This window comes from Micromys minutus, assembly GCF_963924665.1.
Source record: "Micromys minutus genome assembly, chromosome: 4".
Taxonomy (NCBI): domain Eukaryota; kingdom Metazoa; phylum Chordata; class Mammalia; order Rodentia; family Muridae; genus Micromys; species Micromys minutus.
Genome location: NC_137973.1, coordinates 51,561,395 through 51,588,272, shown reverse-complemented (window position 1 = coordinate 51,588,272; position 26,878 = coordinate 51,561,395). Strand labels below are relative to the sequence as shown.

General features: G+C 38.1%; 1 protein-coding gene across 1 annotated transcript in view; it reads right to left on the bottom strand.

The window, feature by feature from the left end:
• DPYD (dihydropyrimidine dehydrogenase) overlaps positions 1–23,112 on the bottom strand; it is an 878,881-nt gene extending 855,769 nt beyond the window's left edge. The window contains exon 1 of the mRNA XM_080916202.1: positions 23,026–23,112. Within this exon, the coding sequence (XP_080772328.1) occupies positions 23,026–23,064 (39 nt within the window). The 5' untranslated portion in view covers positions 23,065–23,112. The remainder of the gene's footprint in view (positions 1–23,025) is intronic.
• Between the last annotated feature and the right edge of the window lie 3,766 nt (positions 23,113–26,878).

Sequence of the window (26,878 nt, the reverse complement as noted above, 5' to 3'; positions counted from 1 at the left end):
CCTGCATTTTGGAGTATTCATTAGTGTCCTTTATAAAAGTATCTGCTACTACAACTGGTATTAGCAACTGTATGGTCATGCATGTGTGCACTGAGGATTTAAAATCGGGTCCTATTGCTTTCAAAAGAGACATTATTAATCATTGTTCCATTATATTTGATGTTGAAACAATTTACATGTACAACACACACACACACACACACACACACACAGCAGAGAGAGAGAGAGAGAGAGAGAGAGAGAGAGAGAGAGAGAGAGAGAGAGAGAGAGAGAGAGAGAGAGAGGAGGGAAAGTGGGAGCAGAACTGGATGACAATTAGAAAGGCATCAAAGAGTGTTGAAAGAGAAGGTAATGGGGGAAGAGGCATTATCATAATGAGCTGTATACAAATAAGAAACATCATCATTAAAAATATAAACAAAATCTACACCAGTCTACATTGAATTTTTTTTTATTCTTTGTGAATTTACCATCATGCACTCCAATCCCATTTATTTCCCTACTTATTCATTATTCACCCTCTAGCCTTGCAAACTCCCCCGAAAGAAAAGAAGCAAGCAACAAACAAACACAATCTGACCATGGAAGCCGAAGCATGATACAATGTATAACACAGTACACAATTTTGCCCAAACAGCTTTTGTTGTGAATGGTCATTGCAGTGAGTCATTGGTCTGGTTAGAGGCCTCTGGATTCTGCTACACAATCAACATTGGATCCTTACTGGGGCTGTATATTGCTTTGTTTAAATGTGGATCTTTTTTTATCCCAAGCTGGCCTTCCACTCCTCCAGCTCACTATGTAGTCAAGGTTAAGCAGGAATTTCTGATCCTCTTGCTTTTCTTTCTGGAGTACTGGCTCAATGATCTGTGCCACCACATGCAACGTCTAAAATGCTAGATAAGAAGCCCATAGGTTTATGCACGCTAGTCAAGCACTCTATCAACTGAGCTACATCTCCAGCCCCAGTGGCCTCATGGTTCATCTTTGGTCCTATCCATCTTCTCCCCTCCTCTAGCACTAGTGTGAGGGATTTGATAATTGTCTTGCTTGTTATGATTTTACCCTATTTTTCTTGGACTCCATCAGGCTTCTTGGGTCTTTAGGTTGTTTAGTTTTGTTGTTTTGTTTCTCTGTTTGCGTTGTTGTTGCTGTTGTTTTTCCAAGTAATTTCTCTTACCACTTTCCTCTCCATTCCCACCTGTCTTTAGGAGAATTCATTCACATTAGACTGTTTCTCATGCTTCCGTGTAGCTTTTGTACAAACAAGTCAATGTCATGGCAATGGCTTTAATGTGGTTCTCTGAGCATGCTAACATCTATCTCCATGTTAGAATTTTTGACTCATTGAATTTATTCTATACATAGTCATTTCTTACATCTTTTAATGTCTGGATATTTTTAGTTGGATGACAGCCACTGTAAATTTGCATAGACAAAACATTCTCAAGTTTTGTTCCTAGATAAAATACTTGAAAACCATTTGATTCTTTTAGACAGTAGTCTTAAGTTTTATGAAACAGGACTTCAATGGCTTTTAGTCTGACACTAATTGTTTCCCATTAATGAGGAAAGAAACTTCTGAGTGTCTGATGTTTTACAAATCACAAAATTGTCAAGTTCAGTGAAAGATTGTGGGGAAAAAGTAGAATCCCCAAATGCCCTGGGAGTGGCTGGCACCTCCCACACCTCTTCTTGCAGACTGTCCTTTACGTTGCATAAGTGTGCTGAGCCTTACTTTGTGAGGAACTCAAGGAGACCTCTATTCTAAGTAATGATGCTGTATTATTCTGTTCTACAAACCTTTACTGCTTTGGTCTCCCAGAATTGTCAATTCTGTCTCCTCTACTGAGTGTGAGGCAGAAAAACAGGTCAAAGACTGGCATCTGAGAGGTTTCCCAGACAAGCTGCAGAATTAACCCATAAGAAAGGAAAATTGGCAAAGAGGACAGTTTTTGAATTACTAACCCTGCCCAGCTAATACTGGCATGCTCTCCTAACTCAAGCATTCCATTGTCCTAAAGTATCCAGTAGCTCACTATTATACTACAATTCATATCCTATGGTGGAGATACAAGATGCTAATGACACATGGAACTTCTACAGATGTATATAGGAGTACATGTAACAACCGGTAGAGCATCAAAAAATGCTCACCTTATCCAAATGAGTGGAAAAGTCTACACTCTTCAAATGAGCTCCTCATGTTGGTGATGGTAACATAAAAGCACCCACAGCATGAATTAAGCTGTAGATATTCTAGCTTTCGTTGGGTCCCATGCATGCCTTTGGAAGTGTCTTCGAATAACAAACTATTCCTATTCGATTGATCCTTGTATAACAGAAGAACCTGGAACCCACTGTGGCAGTGTGAATGAGAAAAGTCCTCCATGGTCTTCAGCATTTGAATATTGTTTGGGATGTTTGGGTGGCACAGAATTGCTGGAGAAATTAAGGGACTGCAGATGGTCTTTGGGGTTAAAAAGCCTCAGTCACTTGCAGTTTGCTATCCCTGCTTTGTTTATGGTTCAAGGGATGAGCTCTCAGAATTGGGTTCCTTCTGAAATGCCTCCCTACGAGGAGGCACTCTTACCCTCTGGAACTATAGTAAGCAACAGAAAATTCTTTCCGTGAGTTCTTTTATTTATAAATTTTTATGACAACAACAGAAAAACAAACTAATAAAGCCCTCCAGAAGTACGCATCTGACCCTAAATATCATCTCTAAGGTCAAGAGCATCTGCCAAGTTCTGCATGAGTTCTTCCACAGGAGCTACAGATTGATCTCTATTTCTCAGTGTTCTCTGTCTTTTGTCACATAAAAACCAGTGTTTAGTTTGCATTTCTGTATGTTGACACATGTGGAAATATGAAAATGAACAGGCATATTTGCTAGGTCTGAGTCACTATAATCAGACATAACCCCTCAAAAGGCTTACAGCCTTCTTTTGAAAAGCAGCTTGGAACATTTCATGAGGAATGATACTTTTTAATCTTTTATGTCTAAAACTTTAGACCACACAGAACTATTATCACTGGGCCATACAAAGAGTGCAATCCGTGACTGCTATGTGGTTTTTTTGTCTGTCAATATAGAACCTAAATATCTAAAGTCAATTGCACAACACTGTCTCCTCTAATAATACCAAAACTTGATGAAGCCTCACTGATTTTTAACAATGCCTCATAGTGTGTGTCCTGTTTAACTCCGTCCAGTAAAGAAAACTCAACGAAGCTGGCTGGGTTCCTCCACAATTTGACCTGTGTGCTCTTCCCTTTGCAGATGTGAATCTATGCTATTTGTCAGAATGAATTTTGGAATAGCAATGAAGAATTTCTCAACACCTTCCCTCTCCCTATACCTTTAAAATTCTTTTGTGTGCATCTGTGTACTGCAGGAGGAAGGACAGATAATTTATGTAATCTACCATGTAGATCTCAAGAAAAGAACAAAGATCATTAGGTTTGGCAGGAAGGTCATCTACCCTCTGGGTTTTCTTGCTGCCCACACATACCCAATCTACTTTTATTAGACATCTTATGTGAAAAAAAGTAAAGAAATGCTTGATTTGGGAATCAAGCACTTTAAAACAGAGAAGATTAACAGATAACAGACTCTTTTGAGCAAAATATCCAAATTTGGTATTTCACATCTCCCTATAGATGTGCTAATTATCTGTAGCTAAAGAACTTTGATATCAATTCAACACATGTCTACAGCAGAGCTATACAATACCCCAATTTAATGCCTATAACCTCTCCTGTGACAAATTCCTACTACTTATCAGAAAGCCATGTTCCCTGTGAAAGTCTGTCTGCCCTGCTGCTTCAGCAAACCATTTGGCCTACAGCAGCTTGCAAGATAAATTTGGAAGCACAGGTTTTTGACTGAGTATTATCAGGGAAAGAAGTGCCCATTTTTTTCCTCTTCTACTCTCCTTTGGAAGCCCTAGATTCCAACATGAATAGAGAGATGAATGTGGAAATAATAGCATAAAAAAAAAACACCAAACCATTAAGAACATGGAGGTATGGCATGCTCTGAACAATGTATCACTGGATTTCATTTTCATGAAAGGAAATAAATCACTGTCTTATGTAAGCCATCTTTATTTATTTTTCTTTTTTCTCACTGTGTCCAAGGGGACTGAGATGGTCAAGTAATGTGGAACGTACTAATAGTCCAAACCAAAGGTAAAATGCCCAAAACCAAAGTGCATATGAACTTGAAAATGAAAGCACTTAGCTCATGTACTTTAAAAGACAAATGAGAAATCATATCAGCATAAGTTAGTTGCTTTCTTGAAATCCATCAAGATGTCAAAAATCCTAAAATGAAAATTACTCATTTCAAAAAATGATCAATGGAAATTTTGTTGTACCAGCACAGGGAAAAATACATGATTCATTTTAATCCATTGATTGACTATTAATAGTTCTTTCCATGGGAACTGACATAAAACTTTTACAACATAGAACAACCATGTGAATGAAAATTTAGCTAAAGCCCTTTTGTGTGCTGTGTTTTGAAATTTCCCCATAACCTGAACGTTACCTCCTTCAATATAATAAATTATCCCACCCATTTTGTGAAACTATCCTTACATATTATGATAGAAAATGTACCCCTTTTTCTTCTCCTAAGATATACCATACAGAACATTCTCCCTCATTCAATAGTACCTGATTCAATTTAAGAAAGTGTTCTTAGTCTAGCAAAGAATTTAGCAAGAAGACAGTTCAACTCTTTTATCTAAACAAAATGTGTATGTTCTATTTGGAAAACCACCTAGACTCATTCTTCTAATAATTTTGTATCAATCTCTGTTATAATATTTTAAGGATTTATTTATACATACATGTGAGTGTGTGTGTGTGCATGTGCATGCATGTGCATGCATGTCTGTGTATACTATGTGTATTCTATGTCACCAGTAGCCAGAACAATGCACAAAATTTCCTGAAACAGGAGTTACAGGCATTTATGAGATACCATGTGAGTACTGGAAACTGAACACAAGACTTCTGCAGGAGCAGGAAGTGTTAATAAACACTCTTCCATCTTTTCAGCTACAGAAATGATTTTGACCATTGAAAGATTACCTTTACCATTTAAATACTTATCACTTCCAAACTGAATAAATGGTCACTATCACCTCAACACAAAACTTAATGTACCTTAGCTGTTTTTTATAGATTCATAACAAGTAGACATTTAAGCTGAATTATACGATAAGAAAGGTTTTCATCATATTAACAGTAGGCATTGCAGATATTGTTTTAGAGTTATATTTGTTTCTTTATTAAAACTAGATTATCCCTTCTTCTACTTTTTCTAGTTCTTCCTACCTCTCCTCCCATTTAAATACACCTTATTTAGTTCTCCAGTTAGATAATGAATAGGCATCTAAGGAATAATAATGAAATAAAACATAAGAGAAATAAAAGCAAACAAATCAAAATAGGACTATTTAACCCACAAAGAAAAAGAACCCGCAAAAGTTACAAGAAGTAGATACAGAATACAAGAAACAGGAGAGACACACTGTTCCATATGCTCAGGAACTCTATGAAAACACAAAACCAGAAGTCAGAATATATATATATATATATATATATATATATATATATATATATATATATATATATATATATATATATATATATATATATATGCTAAGGATAAATGGGGTAAGTGAAATAAAACAAAAATAAGAATGGAAGGGAGGAATGAAGAAGAGAGGAAGGGAGGAAGGAATGAAGAGGAAGAAAGGAAGGAAGGAAGGAAGGAAGGAAAGAAGGAAGGAAGAAAAGAATGGAAGAAGGAAGAAAGAACGTCTTAACATTGCATTGTAAGACTGGGAACTTTCAAAGATGCCAATGAACTCATATCTACTACTGGGTATGAGCCAGCTAGTAGCTTTAATAATAGTTTGTCTACTCTGAAAAAAATCTTCTAAATACATCAGAACCAACACACATCTGAACCTGTGGAGACTGAGGCAGCATGCTCAGGACCTGCACATATCCTGCAACAGATGGGACCTTAAAGTTTAAAGCATGGACACAAGACTTGATCCCTAACTGAGAAGCTGTTAGGGATCCAACTGATAGTCACTTGCATATCTTTCTTAAATTAGTCATCCAACAATGAAACAGTTACTGTAACTCATTTCAAATTCAATAACTAAAACTTTTATGTGCTTTTAAAAGTGGTATTTCCTATGAATGAGCAGACTCGTATTTTCTATAAGCTCTTCAAACACTTGAATTTACTCAAAGGTTTAAACAATTTTTTTCAAAGAATGATAGATATTACTTTCTAATTATGGTTACACTACTAGCATAGATTAGAATTTGAATTAATGAAGGACTCAGTGATGAAAATTAACTAATCTTTCAATTAATTATGTAACAGGATAGATTGCAAGCATCATTCATGTTGTTGTTACATGTGACAACTTGAGAAACCAAAGGCTATATAGCTAATGAATCTCCTGTAAACTTTACTGTTATGTCAGCAGTAAAAGAGTAAAATAACGTGTACTATTTAGAAGATTTATTTTTTATTTTTATTCATGTGTATGCAAATATTTCTCATAATTTTTACCAATTCTGACTCTGCCATACCCAGAACTTTGAAATGACAATACAGATTACCCCAAGAAAGCCACACTTAACAGAGGTAGCTGGGGAAACATCCTTGGCATTTGTGTTAATTATGTGACAACACTAGAAAATGTATCAATGTTAATTTTTAATTTTTTTTGAAATTTGTATTTGGTGCTGACTTACAATTTCACCTGTATTTATGTATTTTACTTTCATCATCATATTTTGATTCTTTCTTTTTTTCTTTCTGTCCTTCCTTCCTTCTTTCTTTCTATTTCTCTTAAATTAAACCATTCTAATGGAACTCAGAATTTAACATACCATTTTAGAATCTTAATTTAAACTTCAAGCAACCTTAGCAGAAAAAAAATTGTAGTTTTGCAAGATTTCTGGGCAAATGGCCAAACACAAAATTAAAAATGTACAAAACTCTGACAGTTAAGTGGAAATTTGGATCTTCCCAGAAGATGAATTAAAAAGAGACAAGCTAAACAAATATGTTGTTTCTAGAAAGGGAATTGGGAGAAGATGAGCAGGGGTAAGAAAGAGCTTTCCTAAGCACTTTGGAGAGCATAAGCTACCATGTCTGTCCAAGTCCATGTCCTTGTCCTTGGCAGTGACATATGAGAACGCTCTGCACGTATGTTGACCAGCAGGCACTACCAACCTCCCAGCCGTCACACGTCACAAGACAAACACAAAATGGCAGGACTGGTTTTCTTTAAGAGTATTTTTTGCTTTTTTATGGTTATCATGTTCACATACCATAATGATAACAAGTTTGTAGATATTATTGACACCGTAAGATTGTTCAGATATTATGCCTCAAGAAGGTCATTGGAAGCAAAATAATGATATTTCAGCAATAACACTGCAAAGGTGACAGAAGTTAGGGGAGCCAGAGCCTTCCTCCTCAAATGAGCATCATTGAGCTAAAGACAAAGAAGGCATAGATAGAAGAGAGCACTCTGCTCTGCCTCTATTTGCCAAAATGTAAGAAGCAGGGTCACAATGGGTACAAGTGTCCAGACATCTTTCCTTTCAGGGAAAGGGGGAGTCAACATTACTCAGTCTGCAAAATAGCCTTTAATTTTCATTTCCATTCTTTCGCTATAAGACAGCACCCACATTTTCTTACCACTTTCGTAAAAACTCACTGCTCTTTGTTGAAGATGCTGCATAAACTCTGAAGCTAACACTTGGAGATTTGCTAAGTTTCTGAGATACTCATGTTAATCAATTTCTGTTCGCTTTTCTCTAGTAAATCTGCGTTTTGTAACAGGCATCCATTCCAACTGTCCTTCAGGTGTTATTATCCCCCTACATCTTGAACTTGAAGCTCTTGAAGCTCCTGATCAATTGCAAATAAAAAATAAACTGAGGTACAGTATCAGATTTTGCATCCACTGCATGATCTAATTTTTCCAAGAAAAGTATCCTAAAGGGTAAATTTTTTCAAAGCCAATTTATGTTTATTTTTAAGCCACAGATGTTTTCTGGGTTTTATACTATTTTAGAATTGACTACCTAAAATAACAGTTGTTTCACTTTGAATAACTGAGAACTGGACAAACTGTTCTGTTTCAAATACCACAAAGTGAATTATAATTGTACAATATGTTCCTCTAAGTATTTGCCATGATAGCATGATTAATTCAAAATTGCACAGGACTAAAGAGGCAAAGAGGGCAAAGGTTAGGCTAATATAAATTAGCCTCAGATTATACCCTTGTAATTACATTTTTGAATCTTCAAATATGAATATTTTGCCTTGACAGTGATATCATTATAGATACGAAGTAGATGTAGAAGAGAAAAGTCCCCTCTTTCCTAGGGCTACTATTAATCAAACAAAGCCTGACACATGCCTACATATATGTAGACTTTTGAAAGGGCAGGAAGAGAAAGATTTCAAATACCGCATCCAGGTCAGTAGTCCATTTGACTTGGTATTTTTGCACCCTTTCTCCAATGAATGATGGATCTGACCTATCAGAGGTCACAGGAGCCTGGCTAAGGAGGAGCTGGTCAGCTGACACCATGGTGATAGGTGATTGATGAAGTCGTCAGGGTTCCCCCACTGCAACCATCTGGTTTGGGCTGGGCGAGAAGTCTCTCTTAGACACCTCGCTTCATTTACACATGTGAAGGACTCTTTGAGGAACAGAATATTAACTACCCTGTTGAGATATTCTGTGAAACCTTCACTAAGAGAAAAATGAGGTAACTTTTGAAGGACTCCGTGCTTACATCCATCTCTGATTTCTAATTTTCATATCATGTATTTTAATGTCTGAATAAACAGCCACGTCAATTGGAGCTCCTACACAGAGATGTTCGTTTCCAGCTCACCATGGACTTAATCAGACCCTTCCTGTGCCCTTGGTTTCCCATTTCTGATAAAAGTAAAGTTTCTTAAGATAGAAAACATTGTCTTAATCCGGGCACTGGAAAAACTAAGCATCCAGTGTGTGTTCAACCGCTGTAATCCCTGTGAACTCAACTCTGCAGATTCTGTGTCAGCCTTTCATCTATGCCTGTCCATTTCATCCAGGATCGCCCTCCTCTACCTCTCCCTGGAAAAGGAAGACCAACATGTTTCCAGTCCTCTTAACCACTGGATATTAAGGGAAATGTGCAGAGAGACTGTAGCAAAGGTCACATGAATTTAATTATCGCTTGTTAAATATAATCAATATCACCCCATACAAAGCAATCAAGTTTTATGAATGTGCATTCAGTGTAATGCAGACTTTGATCCTATAATTACAATCCTGGACCATAGCCCTCAGCACTAATTACTTTCTTTCTTACTTATAACATTCTGTATTATAAATGTATTCAGGATACAAACATGTGTATATGATAGTATATTTATAACATATACCTATCTTTCTCCACACCATGTTAAATTTACATGCTAAGGTACATCATATACTCATAAATCCCTTATGAAACTTCAAGAAGCATAAGATATTTTCTTGGTAACCAGTGTTTTAAAACTATGAATGGGATGTATATCCTTATTCTGAAATTCTTGGGACAAGTAGTTTAGACTTCAATTTTATGGCTCTTAGAATATTTGCATATAGTTTACAAGGTGATAATCCCTAATCAAAAACCCGCAAATGCATAAAGCTTTAAAATGCCAAACTTAAAAAACAAATATCAGACTGAATCCTTATAACCTGTTAGATTTTAGTAGACAGATAACTTGTCAGTGAAGCCTCCGCAGACGATCCGGTAGAAGCGGGTTCTAAGGTCTCTCCCCCTCATATTCTGGTTTGTTTTTACAAATGTTCATGATAGCATCTGAAATAGCACAGATTTAAGGGCATTTTTCCCTGTTGCTGGTCAATTTATTGTGACACAATTGCCTTGTACATATTTAGAAATTAATTTTATTTAATTTTAGTAAATAAAAGAATCAGTAAAGTCATGTGCTTTCAGAGATTTAAAACCACACAGTTTTAAATAAAAATGTAAAAATCCCATTGGCATCATAATAGTACATGATAGGCGTTATCAATGCTTTGATATCTGAGGCGAACTATAGTCTTGTCTCTGTGCTAGACGAGGCAGGATTATGTAGGTACTATAATAATTCCAGGTCACAGCTGTGGAGTAAAACCGGAGAGCTTCTATTATCTGTGTCTGAACTATAAAGTCGCAGAGTGTCCAGGTTTGGTGTTGCTGACTATTGTAATGCTAAGTGCAGGCTCCCCAAGACCTGAAGTCTGCCCAGAGACCCCAGTGACACTGCCCCCAAATTATGTCTAATTGGTGAAAATGCTGACAGCCAATAGCTGAGCAGAAGAGACTTAGGTGGGGGTTAGGCTTCCCAGGCCCGGGGATCAGAGCAGAACCATGGGGCAAAGAAGGTGGAGGAGAAAAGAAAAGCAGCCACCAATTAGGTGAGCCATAAAATTGTGGCCCCGAGGGCTGGCCAACTGGAGTTAAGAGCAGATGAAATATAGTAAGTAATAACTCAGAGTTACTGATAGGAAAGTAGATTTTAATAGCATAGGGGTAGATATCTGCCTGGCTCTTGTGGCAGTTGAGGTTTATTGTAGATATAAAGCTGTGTGTCTTTTATCTGGGCACTAAATGATCAGAAGCAAGGTAGAATCCCTGGGATCAGGATTAGAGTGCTAAACAGAGCAGTGGGCGTGGCATATTCATCTCAGTACTCAAGAAATGTTCCTGTGCACAAGCAGATGGAAGCCAAAGGAGGATGCTGGGTGTCCTCCTTTGTCACTGTCAGCCAAGTGAACCAGAGTCTCTCTGGACCTGAGGCTCCCATTAGGATGGCTGACCAGCAAGCTCTCAGCAACCATCTGTCTCTGCTCTCCAGTGCTAGGTCTGCAGGCATGTATAGCTAAGCCAGCTTTTTACATGGGTGCTGGGAACTCAAACTCAGGACTTCATGCTTAGACCACAATCCTCAGATATTTCACCAGCTCCCAGAGTCTATGTTCTTTACCACTACTCCCTGATACCTTTTCATTACAATTAATATGCCTAATGACAAGATCTTACTTACTATAAATAGCAACAAACAATGGGTGATATAATTAATCAGGGATATGGGTTTGCTGCTACTTATTCACTTTTCTTAGGTTACTTTTGGTGAACCATGTCCAAAGACAGCATTGATTTTGTTGTGATTTTATTGTTAATGAGGGTCTATATTTCTTAAAATCTACTGTTTTTACTTTAGTTACTTGTACATCCTATTTCTATTCTCCCTTATTTTAGTCTTTTGTGGGAGGTGCATCATGTAGGTGAAGGTGCCATGTGTGAGTAGAGAAGTATGTGTACATGTACATGTATGTACTTTTGGTGCTGGCAAATGCAGAGTAGGTTTTTGTTAAGCCGTGGCCCTCTGGTGGGTCTGCAGCATTCCTCCAGTGGACAGTTCCACACCTAGGGGTAACACAGATGGGACTCCATGGGTTTAAAGGAAATGAGGTCTTAACATTTGGGGTGCATGTAAGAAATCATCGCTCTAGACAGAATTTGGGGATGAGGTGCATGTGACCAAAATACACTATTCTTGAGCTTCTCTAAGAATTATTAAAACATTTTTAAAAAGAAGGCACTATTCAAATAATTTGTTTAAAATATGGGCAAAACGAATAAGAATGCAAACATAAAATACCCTCCAAACACAGATTAAACCAAAGAGACAGTTTTCACTGAATGATTTATTTTTTTTAAAGTGTATATAGGAAGAATTACATTTTGTAAACACGCATTTGAGGCAAGCTACTACAAAATGGAACAGAGCAAATGGACCACTCTAAATGATCGAAATTTTTAAGATAAACAAACGATCGTTGATAATTGCTCATCTAGGAGCCTATCATTACTATGTGATCTTTGACAAATGATGTGTATTTCAGTTTCTTGCTGTTTAGTAACTACGGATGGCACGGTGAATGGAGTCTTCATGAACCTGAAGGAGATACCCTCTGCAAACATTTTCAAGTCATTCAAATCAAAGGCATGTCTCCAATTGGAGGTCAACTTAGCTGTAAAATGTAACACAAATTTAGGGTGATTTCAGTTAATTAACCCAAGAAGTAGAAGGTTTTGCTTTATTGTATTTCTTACTGTGAATGGAAAGTATGTTTTAATTCAGATATATCTATACTTAAAATAGTTTATTATCTATGAAGAAATTCATCAAAAATTTTACACACATGTCTTTTTTAACATGCATGCATAAACATGTAGACATAATCACATGTTCTCTCATTCCTGCATCTAATGTAAGGCTGTCCTAGGAAAAACATTTTTTGACAGTCTGAGTCTGCCATAGTCATTCTAGCAGGGGGTGGGGGGAGGACCAAAAACACTGAGACAACAAGAACATGTCCATTCCAGGTCACAAGAAAGACAGGTGGACAGGTGCAGTCGCTCTTACATTGTCCCGTTTACAGTATTGACCTGAGATTTAGGAATGCTGTTTATTTAAAACAGGACCCTGTAGCTTTGCCTTATTTCTACTGCTCTTTCCAAGCAGAAGAACTAAGAGCTGCTGGAGGTCAGACTAAAATTCATTAAGAAGTGGTAAAGTACAAAGTACATTACCTCTGGGAGCAAGCGACACATGGATGCCTTAGTGATTGGGAACTTAGAGGTCAGTATAGAAACATTATGCAGAGAGGGTAAGGAGTCACACCTCTGACCAGTTTTTATCTTTGCCCTGGAAAGATACTTTCTGTTAAAACAAAACAAAACAAAATAAAAAAACAACAAAAAAATGAACAAACCAAAAAACAAAAACAAAACATGGGGGTTTTTTTGGAACTGAACTTGGGTCCTCTGGGAAAACAGCAACTACTATGAACCACTCAGCCATTTCTCCAGCCCCGGAAGTCATAAATTTTTCCTATTTTTCAAGAAGTTATAGAGCTTCATTGCTGACTATAAAAAAATAATTTAGCAATTAAATCTGAAAAATAAAGAGAAGTTTAATACAAGCTGGTACAACTAAATGTACATTTTACTGTGAGCAATGTCATAATTTATCCCTAAGGATCTAAAGAAGAAATTGAATACTCTTAATTTTTTTAATTATAGAAATTTTGCTTTCTTTTTTTAAATCCAGTATTGCTCAATTAAAAGAAGGTCTCCCAAAGCTCTGATGCTACTGTGAAAAAAAAAAAAAAAAGAGTCAGAAGCAGGTATTGAACTTGCTCCCTGGGGCACTGGTATCCCAGGTTAAGCTCCCTGCGCAGGGCCACTTCACCAGATAGTGTTCCCTCTTTGCTGATAATTGTCAAGCTGACTGGGATCTGTACTTGGTCCTAGCTTCAAACTAAACATAGCATTGTCTGGAGGCTGGCAAGACAGATTGGTGAGCCAGCAAGGAAAATCTGAGTTCAATCTGCAGAACCCACATACAGTAAGCTGAGTGTGGTACAGCATAATTACAGTCACCATGTCAAAGAGGGGGACACAGAAGGACAGCCAGAGAGCATATCATAATCAGTGAGGTCCAGACCCTGCCTCAAAGCTAAACTAGAAAAACTACTAATGCAAACAACCAAAAAGGGTGGCTGGTGCTGGAGGAACAACACTTGAGAATGGCATGTGTGCACACACAAACAGGTATATACACGAAAAAGTATCCTCTATAATCCACAAAATATGGGATAGTTCACATCTAAAATCCACAATATATACAGCAGGACTTGACTTTCCTTGGTGCTCAGATAAGACATGCTCACTGGTGCAATAGTGGTGCAACCATTATAGGAATAACCAACCACTTTTCTGATGGATTTAGATTGTACTCCAAAAGTTTAAACACTATTGTCAGGCCAAGAAACTATGGCTAGACAAGTCATAGGCCTGTGGGCAATGCCTACTAATATTATGCTTATGAATGTCATAGCATTAAACGAACTCCAAATGATTTACTATTAAACCCATAGGTTAATGGAGCTCTCTCATTCCTAGGCAAAGACACTTCTATGTGTAGTAGATGGTTAACATAGTAACTGACAACTAATCAAGGTGTAGAAAATTCAAGACTTCAGAATTTTTATCCTTATGTGGATTTTAAGCATGTCTTCCTCCTGTGGCTCAGTAGGCATTGAAAGAGACGATGAGGAGACTAAGAGGCAGAGTTCACATATAACCATAGTGAAACTGTCTTCAGGACACATTGGTGGAGCTGCACATATGACCTCACAGAATGCACATGGCCCATGCAAGCTCAAGACCAACCAATACAGCATGGGAAAGAGATGTCAGCATGAAATCTTAGCCCTAGCTGTGTAGCTATTGACAAGTATTAGTTACTGGAAGTAGAAGAATCAGATCTTTCTAGGAGTGTAACCCTTGATATGTCAGACAGGCTTCAGTAGGTGGCCAATATTCAATAATATGTTGGCAACACTGCCTGGTCTTGATGGAGGGAAAAGACGGAAAGTCATCTAGGCAGAAAAGAGGGGAAGGGGTGACGGAGGAAAGTAGATATGATCGACACAAGTTAGAGAAAATTTTCAAAGAACTGAAGAGACAGTTTTATGGGTGGAACTCATGCATCTGATTAAAAAACAAAACAAAAAAAGGAGGCAGGGAAACAGGAACCAAGTATGGAGAATAGTTTAATATCAAATTTATGTATCTCTGATAGGGATTACAGATGATAGGATAAACCCTACCTATGTATGCAGACAAAATAAAACATGATCCCTTTCATATATATATAATCACTTAGCAGGCCACACTTACAAAAAAATCTTGCCTTTTTATTTACTATTATTTAAGGTGTGTCTGTGTGTGTATGAGATAGAGACAGAGAGAGAGAGAGAGGGGCACAGAGAGAGAGACAGAGACAGAGAGAGAGACAGAGAGACAGAGAGACAGAGAGACAGAGAGACAGAGTATGGAAATACAAGTATGCCCTTGCCGTTGCGTGCATGTAGAAATCAGAGAACAACTTTTAGAAGCTTGTTCTCCCCTACCATTGATTGTGACTGGGGCTCAAACTTGGGTCCACGAGCTTGGCCACGAACTGCTTAAACCACTGAGTCATCTCTCTGGCCCCTTAGAATACTGACCAACAAGGGATTCACTGAAGGTGCAGCAAAGCCTTCAGAGTAATGGAATGATCTCTACAAGGTCAGAAACTGCCCAGAAAGAATCACACTTGGAGAGCCAAGTCATGTCAGGTTCCCTGTTTTACTTGAGAAAGACACAAACACAAAGACAGAGAAACAGGACAGAGACAGAGAATCTTTCCTATTGTTTTGCTGACAAAATTCATACTACTCTGTCATTGAAATTCTAAACTATAAACAATTTTTAAATACAAAAAATAAAGATTTTAAATACAAAAAAATTAAATAATTTCACTGTGATAAAAATACTCAAATGAGTTAACCTGGGTTTACAGAACAAAAGTAAGAACTGGGGGATGTTGTTTCCCAGAAGTAGAAGTAGTGATGGACACAAGCTTAGAGTGGGGGAAACATGGCTGTGGAAATGTACCCGGGGCTTCATCTGCAGCCACCATTTGTATAAATCAGGCCCAGAGTTGACATGCAATTTTCTGTGTGTCCCCTGAGAAGTGGCCCTCGGGGCTTAATTATTGATGAAGAGATATTTCTTCAAAGTGGCCCAGTCAAGACTGCCTCAAGGGGACATTCATAAGCACTCATAATATCAATTTCCAAGCACCTGGGAGATAGGGACTCACATAGGCCCTTTAATTATTATGATCCAAGCAGGGGAAAGCAGAATGCTTTACACAACCTGCTGAAATTCCCCAAGAAAATTATCAGGATGTATACAAAAGATAAGGTGCCTGGGCGATTGTTCAGAAAGCTCACTCATATGATTTCATGAAGCAAATGAGATTGATCTTTAATCTACACTATCCAAGGACTTTGAGCAATTATCAAAAACAAGTATGGTGTGCTCACAGATACATGAAAATCCAAAAAAGTTTAAAAAATTCCTTTAACTACATGTGCTTGCTTAAATATATTTTCAAATATATAATATATAAAATATAAATTTCTCTTATTAATAAAAAATATCTTCTTATATTTCAGTTGCATGGGGTTTCTTTTAGAAAAAAAATAACATCAAATTACTCCAAACATTATATAAATGCCCATTACAAAATATTTACCCATTCATCAGCTTTGGTCTATCAAATTCATGAAAGAATCTATCAATATGTAAGTTACAGATTTTGGAAGAAAATACAAGTAGGGCGAATGCCCTGAATTTTAATTCTATTCCACCATTTCTAGCTGAGTATCTATGGGCCCCTCCCCCCGATGTAATTCCTTTATACTGCTGAGGCTTACTCTAGAGGGCTGGCAATAAGACAGGATTAGATGCATGCAATGAAGACAAACAAGAGATTTTAATTTGACCAGAATTTCATTAATGGCTCCATTCCGTCTAAACTCATACTCAGCAACTTTCACAACACATACCTGCAGCCTGCATGAGTCTAAGCGCTTTCGTGGCAATTCTTTGTCTTTCATTACTTCTTGCCTAGCTGCTACAATCTCCATTCTATTTTCATACATCTGCTTTAAAAGGAGACATGTTTCCTGACATGTCTAGGAAAGCCTATCCAAATGGCTTCATAAAATCTGTTCGGACAATCAATATCCACTACCATTTGGCTCTTGCTAATTAATTAATTATGTATTTGTGCATGTAAGAAAGTGTGCATGTGCCACAGCACACAGAGGACAATTTGCAGGATTCACTTCTCTCTTTCCACTCTGTAGGTTCCAGAGTTAACTCAGATCATCATTGAGCGGGAGAGCAAAAGCTTAGGATGCCCCACCCTCACTCCAGCCCCCAAAAGACCATTTCAAAAGCATTCCTTTTATGTGACGATATTTTATGTATTAATCCTTGAATATTCTCTGTGTTAAAAAAAATGAGATGAGTTTCAATTGACTAATGATAAAAGAACAGGCCACAATTATCCAACAAAATTACAGTATATGAACTGAGAATTTTATATTAAAAATAATTTATTTACTTATTTTACTTCATTTTAAAAGTTTTGAAAAGAAATATCACATTCCAAAATTAAGCAGTCCCAAAGATTATGCAACTTTAGAAACTTACATGTAGTTGACATTATATATACAATTGTATAAGTTTAAATATGCAAAGCAAACATTATTCTAATTCTAATTATTACATAGACTGCTGTTTTGGTTTAGGTGGTAGCTACGTACACAAAATATACCTAACTCTAAAAATGTAAATTCAATGTGAAGTTTTACAACTTTCATTTTGATTACAAGTTCTTACTTAATATTTTAACACAATGTTATTTTTCAAATAGTAACCATGATATAAAAATTGAAATTTTTAAAAATAAGTTCATTCAAAATTTCTTAGTTGCAAACACTAGTAGACAACTACTCTAAAGTGTGTAAAATAGAAGTCTTTCATTGTTTTAAATACATGCACTTATTACCTATGAATGCAGCATTTTAAGTAAGAATAACAAAAACAATAAGGATCACAAATTACAGGAAATGCATGAAACTATTCAATGTTATCCCAGCAGCACAGTTGTCTCCAGGGTATCTCTGAACCCGCACACTACTGAAGGCTGAGGCCAGAAACCACCTTCTGTCTTGAGGAAGAAGATTAAAAGCAAATGACATTCAAAAACCAAACATGTCATACTGGAAAAATAAAACTCTTGGTTATAAATGAATGTACAAGGAACAAATGTTTCATTGCACATTTTAATTAGTGTAGAATAGAATTGAAATAAATGTTTTGGATAGACTGAGTGTATGTGTGTATACATGTGTCTGTATAGACATGTGTGTGTACACGAGTGTGTTGTGTGTGTGTTTTTATGTGAGACCAGAGGTCAGCACTGGGTACCATTTTTTCAGTACAGCTTTCCGTGCTCTATCTTGAGACAGAATCTGTCGCTGCTACCCAGACTCTGTCTCTATCTCTCCAGTGTAGGATTTTTTAACTACATTCTGTGTATCAACCCTGGGTAGTTACTCCTGCTTACTCAACAAGCTGAGGACTACCTCCCCTGCCCAGCCTCACAGTTTAAGAGTCAGGAATTCTGTGGTAAACAGTTGTCACTGTGTCTACACCACTAATAGATAAACAACAAACTGACCTTCCTTCTTTTTGGTGCCCTGTTTAGTTATGCTGAACCTTGAACCATTCGAAGGTCTCCTCGGACTTTGCCATTGAACTCTGGGACAGGGTTCTGGTTCATCTTGTTGTTTTTCTATGTATTTGTTCCAACTTCAGGGACTCGGCCTTCTGCTTTCGAAATCTCCCAGAGTGATGGCACAGACTTCAGTGTACTATATGGGAAGGGCTAGTTTTCACCCTTGTTACTGTTGGGTGTAGACTTAGAGTTTGGAGGAATGATAGGTTTAAACAGCTACCATGTGTTTATTTAAAGGCCATGCTACATCCGCACTAGACCTAGGTCTTACCCTTTAGCTCTCCAGATGATGATTTTCCTCTAAGATGTATGAAAAAATCTGGTGGATTCTAGTGCATTTGAGAGTTGGGTGCTCACTTACCCCTATGTGCTATGATTGAGAGTTAACAGACTCAACCTAAAATCTCCCCATTGATATTTACTATTCATCATTAATAGTACAGTTTTTAATTAAACTACTAACTAGACTAGTACTCTGAATATGTGGGCAAGAGACTTTTTTTTTTTAATTTTATTGTTTTACTTATTCACTTTACAACCTGATCGCTGCTTCCCTCCTGGCCACCCCTTTTAACAATGCTCTCCCCATCCCCCTCCCCTTTACTTCTGTGCTGGTCAAGAGGTCCCTGAGTATCCTCCCCCCATGCACTCTGCACTTCAAGTCTCTGTGAGATTAGGAACTTCTTTTCTGTCTGAGGCCAGACAAGGCAGCCCAACCAGAAGAACATTTCCTACGGACAGCTAACAGTTCTTGGGATAGCCCCTGCTTCAGTTGTTCAGGTACCACATGAAGACCAAGCTGTTACTACCAAAATAGATATGAACACAGAAACATGCTATATGCCACAAACTAACATGAGGGGAAGTATTTATGCTTTGAGGCAGATAATCAGATATATATGTTTGTACTTCTGAAGAAAACTCCATATAAAAAGAAGCGTTTTTTAAAATTAAGAGTAGTCAATCAGACCGTTTAAGATTTGGAGAAAATTACATGTTCTATAACTAAAATCTATTAATTGTTTCTAAGTAAAAGCTTTAAAAACCTTAGTCAATTGTATTTCCCCAAGCTCTGTCATGCTCAGTGGATAAAAATAAGGTGAAAGGAAAGGAATATTATATACTCAGTAAAAAGATGAGTAAAATAAATAGATAACTCTCAACCCTTGAAAGATGAAATACTAATTTCTCTTTCTTTAGCTCTTCTTCTCTCCCCTGGTGCAGAAGCAATTGTAATAAAGGATGTTCTAAAACGCACATTGCTCTCTCTGCCAATTTTGAACCCATGTCTTCCTTTTTTGAAGCAGGCCCTTCACATTTACTTCCTCCAAGTCATTTCTTTCTCTTCTTCTTTCCAACATCCCCATTTTAAAATCTGACTGTCTCAAGGAGTGAATACATGAAGTTCTTTATTGTCTTCTCTGCTCAGCTGAAGGCATAGGAGCAGTAATTCATAAACCACTTCTCTTTGACTCAGACATGCACTCTATTTTGCACGCAGCAGATGGGAATTCTTTTCCTTTCCCATGGCAAAGCTGAACACTCACTGGATGATAATTCAAGGAAAGAACTTCAGCCATGCTTGTGGAGGCTGGACAGGTAGAAGCAAATCAATTTGGCTTAAAATATCAAATGACCAGTGTATGAATGGTTAAAACCGTAACTACATACTTTTAAGGTCACCTTTGATGGGGGATAGCAGGAATCAGAAGATCGAACAAAAGTGAAGTCTTGAACTGAATTATTGTTCTCCCTTGCTTTTAGATGTGGCAGTATCGACACCATATTGGCTGGTGGTTCAATCCAAATGAAAAAGTACTACAAAATCACTGCTGAGGTCAGAGAAAGTGACCAGTGGCCAATACCTACTCTGAAGCTCTCCCAGGAGAGCCTGGATTCAAAAGGCATGCTTTTCAAAATTTAGAGCCCATCAAAACGAGTAAAACAGAATGGTATCGTCCATTATGTAGCTCCTATTAATGCACTTCTAAGTAGCAACTATCAGTCGGAAGTGATTTTTCTGCTAATAACACCCTTTGTTTGGTCTCTGCTTGTTAATGCTTTTTTCTTTTTTTCTTTTCTTTTTTTTTTTTTTTTTATCCTTTGTAAACTCCTTCTCCAGACAGGAAACTGTGTACCTACAGGAGGTGCTAACCACCTATTATTTTTGGTACTCTGAGAGCTGGGTAAAAAGGAGCATGCTAGCCCCCAAAGCCAACAGTGACCACCAGAAGCCAGACTCTCATCCAAGCTACACAACAGCAGATGACTTGGCATCTGGTACCGTTTCTGTACTTTCCACAAAAGCAACAAAGGTTGTTTGTTCTGTTGGCTAGGTCCTTCCCATCACCCATGGCATTATTTCTACATCTACTTCAGTCCAGGGAATATTCTAGGTGTGGTTGAGTGTACCAACACTCTGTGATATTTCTATCCCTTCCCATCCACGTGATATAGGATTGAGGCTAAAAACTAGAAAGGAACAGACGTAAAACATCTTTGAAGATGTCAGTAACCTGACAAAACGTTTTTGTCTGATTGTGAAACCAGGTTCTGGGAAAGCTAATGAGTGGCTATTGATACCTTCTCATCTTTGTCTCAAAGATCAAGTGCCTTATCAATGTATTCTTATCCCCATCTATTTCACGCCACTTTTAAATTCCCTCCACTATTTCATTGAGACAAAGACAATGATCACAATCAGATCAACTTCCTCAGGATGGTTTTTAATGAACATGTTCGGGAAAGCTTTCGGATTTGACAGAAAAATCAGCCTTCATAATTTATTCTGCTTCTTCAACACAAAGAGAATTTCAGTAGGTTAACAGGCATCTCTGTGTGAGTATTTTCCTCCAGGCTTAATGTACTTTTCCTCACTGTGTTATATTTTAACGATTAATTTCACGGTCTTTCATGGTATTTTTAGCTCATGAATCATGCGTATTAATTTGAAGGTAATGTTAAGTATTGTGGGTGAAAAAAGATGCTACTGATTAGAGTGTAGAACACGCATGTAGAAATACTGAAAACAGTGAATACCACCACTCCATGTTGTAAGGTGCCTCAGGCTGAGGAGCTGCACACTGCAATGTTACACTCACTTGAATGAACTAGGAAGGCTCAGAGTGATGAAATGTTCTTGGTTAAAACTTATCCAATTAAACCGGACACTTACGATCTCACTAGCTTTCTTTTCCCCATAAGAATATGGATAAGAGCCGTTTTTCCAAGACAAGTACAGGAGAAACATAAAGAATGAAATCAGCTAAGCTTGAAACACTCTTCTGAAATTAAACAAAAGCCATCAGATCTGTGACACTCTGATTCCCAAAATCTGTACAGCCTAGATGCTGCCAAAAAATTGTTAACTCATTTACTTTAACAAAACCAAAAATGTCCCAGGGGTGTTAAGTTAAAGATAGTAGCCAGAGACCATATCTTCAATCAGACATAGTATCCTGTGCCCTGGGCTCGCGCGCGCGCACACACACACACACACACACACACACACACACACACACACACACACAGAGAGAGAGAGAGTTCATTTAATCAGTCATATTGTTCAATATTTAAAAAAGAAATTGTGAAGAAAAGCCTAAGTAAACTACACAGAGAAAGAAGTCAACATGTTATTTTCTTACTATTAAAATGAATTTATCAAAGGCGAATGAATTTGAAGTCTCTTAGAACACTATCAGCTTCCTCTTAAGAGGTTCTTTAGCACTGACAGGGCAAACTGGAGAAAAGCAGGTATCTCACTTGCTGCAAACAGGTGTTTTTAAACTTGTATTTAAACGAATCGAACAAAGCCTGAGTGAAGGGTAGAAGTGGTGGTGGGAAGGGGATGGATTTTATATCTGCGGGGCCAGGCGGGAGAGAGGAAAGAAAAGGGAAGAGAAGAGAGCACAAATATTCTACAAAAGTTTTGTTTGTATCTCGAAGAAAATTCCCTGAACAAAACGGAACTGAAACCCGAGAAACGCAGGCTTTGATTCAGTGTGATTAAAATCACGGCCATAACTCAAATCTTTCTCCCAGCACACACACACACACACACACACACACACACACACACACACACACACACACAACTATCTAGAACTCAAAGGAGAAGATTTTTGTTATTTCAGATAAGGACATAGTCTCAGAGATTTCTGGAAGAAACAGAGTGCAAGAGAGAATTAAACACTGCTAAGAGGAGAAAACATAGCAGTCTGTGAATCTCTTTCCGAGGAAACACGCGTTCCAATGCCCTCTGTACTTCGTTCCATTTTTCCAAATGTGAAATTAAGTCGTAAACAATACCAGGGCCAACGCAGCTCGAAACAGTGGCCTCGGTCTGGGATTTCTACGCTCCACTTTTGAGACTGAGGGGCTTTGTTATTATGGTTGGGTCACTGTGTGAGTGTCCCCCAAAACCAAGGAGGGGACAGAGCAAGAGTTAGAGGGTCCCCTGCGCGGGAAGTGGAGCTCTAGCGCCCTGGAGTCCATACCTCTAAACTCTGAGCCTCTGGGTCACTATGATTAGGGCAGAGAGAGGTGGCCACTTTTAAGTCTCCTACGAAGTGACCAGATCTTGGTCCCAGGGTGCGGTGTCCAGCCTGGCCCGCAAGTCTCCCCTGGGGAAACTTCCCGAATCTCCAGGGCGCTCCTCCGAGAGCCCCTCTGTGACCCTCCCACCCCGGAGCCGCGGTCGGTACCTCGATGTCCGGCGCGTCCCTGCTCAGCACACCCGCCATGGCAACGCTCTCTGGCCTCAGTCTCCCGCACACTGACCCTCCCTCCGCTGCCGCAGTCTCCAGCCCCGCACAGAAGCCTCAGCTTGCCCCAGCGCTGGTGCACTGACTGCCCGAGCCAAGGCAGCATGAAAGGGGCGGGGCTATACTAAAGATACGCCCCAAGGGCGGGACTACGCTCTAGGCACGCCTCACAGCTGCACTGTCCCACTGATCCCAAGCTCCCAGGGCTGTGTTCCTGTGCATTTCTGGTTGTGCTGGCCTTTGCTCCCCGAGCTTGAGTTTGGTAGGCGGGTTCATGTGGCAGAGATCCTCAGAATGAAAAGCAAACAATGAAGCCTTTGATATTCTCCTGTGCTCTGAGGCTCGCGAAGTGCAGAAACAAAGTCTAAAGAAGAACAGGAACTTCCAGAGTTCACCAAGGATCAGGGAGTATCTCTGTTCCTCTGGCCACCAGCATATAGACAGGAAGAATATTGAAGCTATTCTTGAGGATTAGTAGTCTGGGGGAGCCTAGGGAGCAAGTCAGACAGTATCCAAAACCCAGAGCTCTAGAACAACCCGTACTGTGATGGTTCTCAACCTTCCTAATGTTGCAACCTTTCTAATCTGTTCCTCATGTGCAGTAACTTCCATCCATAAAATTATTTTTTATTAATACCCTAAAACTGTAATTTTGCTGTTAAAAGTCATAATGTACATAATTGTGTTTTCCAATGATCTTAGGTGACCCCTGTGAAACGGTCTTTCGACCCCTAAAAGAGTAGCAAAGGATCCATGCACAGGTTGAGAACCACTGTTTTGGTGAAGGTATCCATACAGGACCAAGGCTTTCTTTTTCCAGGAAGCCCATGCCTACTTTTAGCATATACACTAATATTCTAAAGTGTGAAGTTGGCAAATACAAACAAGAGTGCTTTATTTTGCGCGTTTGCTCTCATTCTTGCTAGGAAGAAGATATGCTGTTCTTAGACTAGTCCCAAGATCATATCCTCTCCTCAATGTTGTGGTAGCCTGGGCTCCAGACCATATTCTTAGCTGCATGTCTTCTCTTGTGGCACTTTCTGCTTCTTTTTAAGGCACATGGGGCACTTTGTCCTGTTGTCTAGATCATGGTGATTGTGGAGTCAAATGCGTCCCTCCACATTAGTAGTTTCTGTTACTTCACCTACTTCTCTTTTATTCAACAAGTACTTAATGCTTCGTTTTGTTTTCCATGTCTTGCTGCCATGTTGGGTTTTCTACATGTACTCTTCAAGAAAGTCCATCAGTACTCTGACAACATGATTGGCAGGACACAAACTGAGGTACCTGCTTACTTGGCAAATAGAAAAAGGAGCAGATGGGGTGGGGGGTGGGGCTGGATTCCTTGAACTGCTAAAGAAAGCTTATAGTACAAATCACCTGGTTACCTTTAAGAACTTGAAACTTTTTCAGGGGTTGGATACATATTGCCCATGAATCAAATAGTTTATCCTCACCATATCTTGAGTCACTTGGGCACTGGTAAGTGAGCTTCTGCTGTTAAGTCTTCTGAACCTAGAGTGAGGTTCTCAGTGTAAATTAGCATCCTTGTTCCCCCATCCACAAGATGAGACCTTTTTCAGTGCCTATTACAACCCATATACAATTGTGGTTCGGTTGTTGTTGTTACTAAGCTTCTTGTCCACCCCTGAGTGTCAAGTTCCTGTCCTCCTCTACCTCACTATGGCCTCTCTTCCTTAGCACCTGTTACACACACCAGGTATTGTTCTGATCCTTCATCTCTTCTGGTTCTGCTCATTTTCCTCCCCAAGGAATTGTTTCCCTTCTCACTAATCTTCAAGTCTCTGAGTCATTCCCACCACCTGCCCTAGCTACCTCTGCCATTCTGGTTTACAACAGCCTAGTATTTTCCTAATAGTCCTGTCAAGTTTTGTTTGCCTGCTCATTCGCATGTGACTTCCTTGATATAAGTCTTCTGTTTCAGATGCAGGTTTCAAATAAATAGGACCAGTGTCTGATTTCAGTGTGTACTGAACATGTTGTCCCTTGTCTCAGCTTGAAACATACAAGATTTACTGACGGAAGGAACAGTACATCCTGCACTAAACAATTCTTTGGACAAACTTTAGTTTCTCTTCATGGTGAAGAATGAGTCCCAATATCAGTCAACAAATATCTGCTCAAAACAGCTCAAATTAACCACTTCTCTATTCAGGGAGTGTATTCTAAAGTCTAGTCCTCCTGCAGCTCTCAGGACCTAAGTCACCTCCAAATCACCACCATCCCTCTAACATCATCTCTGTCCTTATGGAGATACATAGTCAGAATTCATAAACATAAGTACCTGAAAATATACACATATGTTCATATATTGAGAAATAATGTACACATCTTTCACACACAGGTGTACATGAATAAATGAATGTGTTTTAGACCAATATTTACATTTATGTATATGCATGAATGGACAATTGCATGTGGTTTATTCTTTAGTTTAATTTCTAAAGTTCAATGCTCAGTTTGCTAACCCACAGGTACATAGGCTTTTGTGTTTTCTCAGGTGACGTTGCAATGAAAATATTATCAGATAGCAATTCATGTTTTGTCTAGCTTTGTCCTATATTATGCAAAGTATTGGATTTCATTATGGCATTTAAATAAATATATGTTATACACTTTGATCTTATATGGCCCCTCATCTCTTTCTCTTAGCAAACTCCTTTCTCCCCTCAGTCTTATTATTTCCAAATAATTTCTCTTCTATATTGATGCCTTAACTTTTAAATTTTAGATTTTTGCATTTGGAAAGTAGCGTACAATTTAATTTTATAAAATACACAGTGTGTGCCCATAATTGCTTTCTGTGATTAGTATCATTTATATAATCCTCTATGGAAGAAAAAGTCTGAAGCATGTTCATATTGGTCACATGTAAGAGTTTTATCAGTGACCATTAATAAGCAAATATAGATTTCCAAAATAATTTCAGCATGCCCCCGCTCTGCCAAGCAGATGCTTCCTGTTTTAAAATATTTAATTAAGACATCTAATCACATTGTTCTGTGATCAGTGATTAAATCTAATAATATTTTAAATCCACTGAAGCACCACATTAAACACAGTTGTATCTATAAATAATTCAAGCTGTACAAAGATCCTGCAAATTCATTGACACAATGTTTTTTAAAACTTGTAAATTATGATAGCATTTGTCAAGCTGCCTGTCCATCTGGGAGCAGAGTCAAATATCAGGTGTATATATTAATTTTTTGTAGACTTTGGTGAGATAGCTCATCTCTCAACTTAATAGTTTACAGACTATGAATGAATATTATATTACTATCACAACAGTCAGAAGTAAATCTTATGAGTCATATTTAATTTCATATGTTAAAAGTTGCTCACTATCACAGATTTAGAAACACAATAAAAATTCAGATTTTCATATGCTTTTATTTTCTTCCTAGTGGTCTAGCATTAGACAATATTCAAACTTGTTTTGGAATACTATTTTTCCAAAAACACAACCAAAGACTGTAGCTGATCATGGTATTTTCTGTCCATCTGAATTTCTAGGATCAGTTTACTAATATTCACACTGTCTAGAAGAATAATGCCTGAGGCCATTTGGGTCTATATATTCCTAATATTCCTTTCTGGAAAAGATCATAAGGTACATATCAGCTGACATTATAAGATGGGTGGAGAACTACTTTTTTACCTACATATAAGCATGTATCACAGAATGTGATAAAAGCAACACATCACAGAATTATGAACACCTTGCAAAAGCTTACTAGACAACTCTTTATTTGGATACCATTATGCAGGC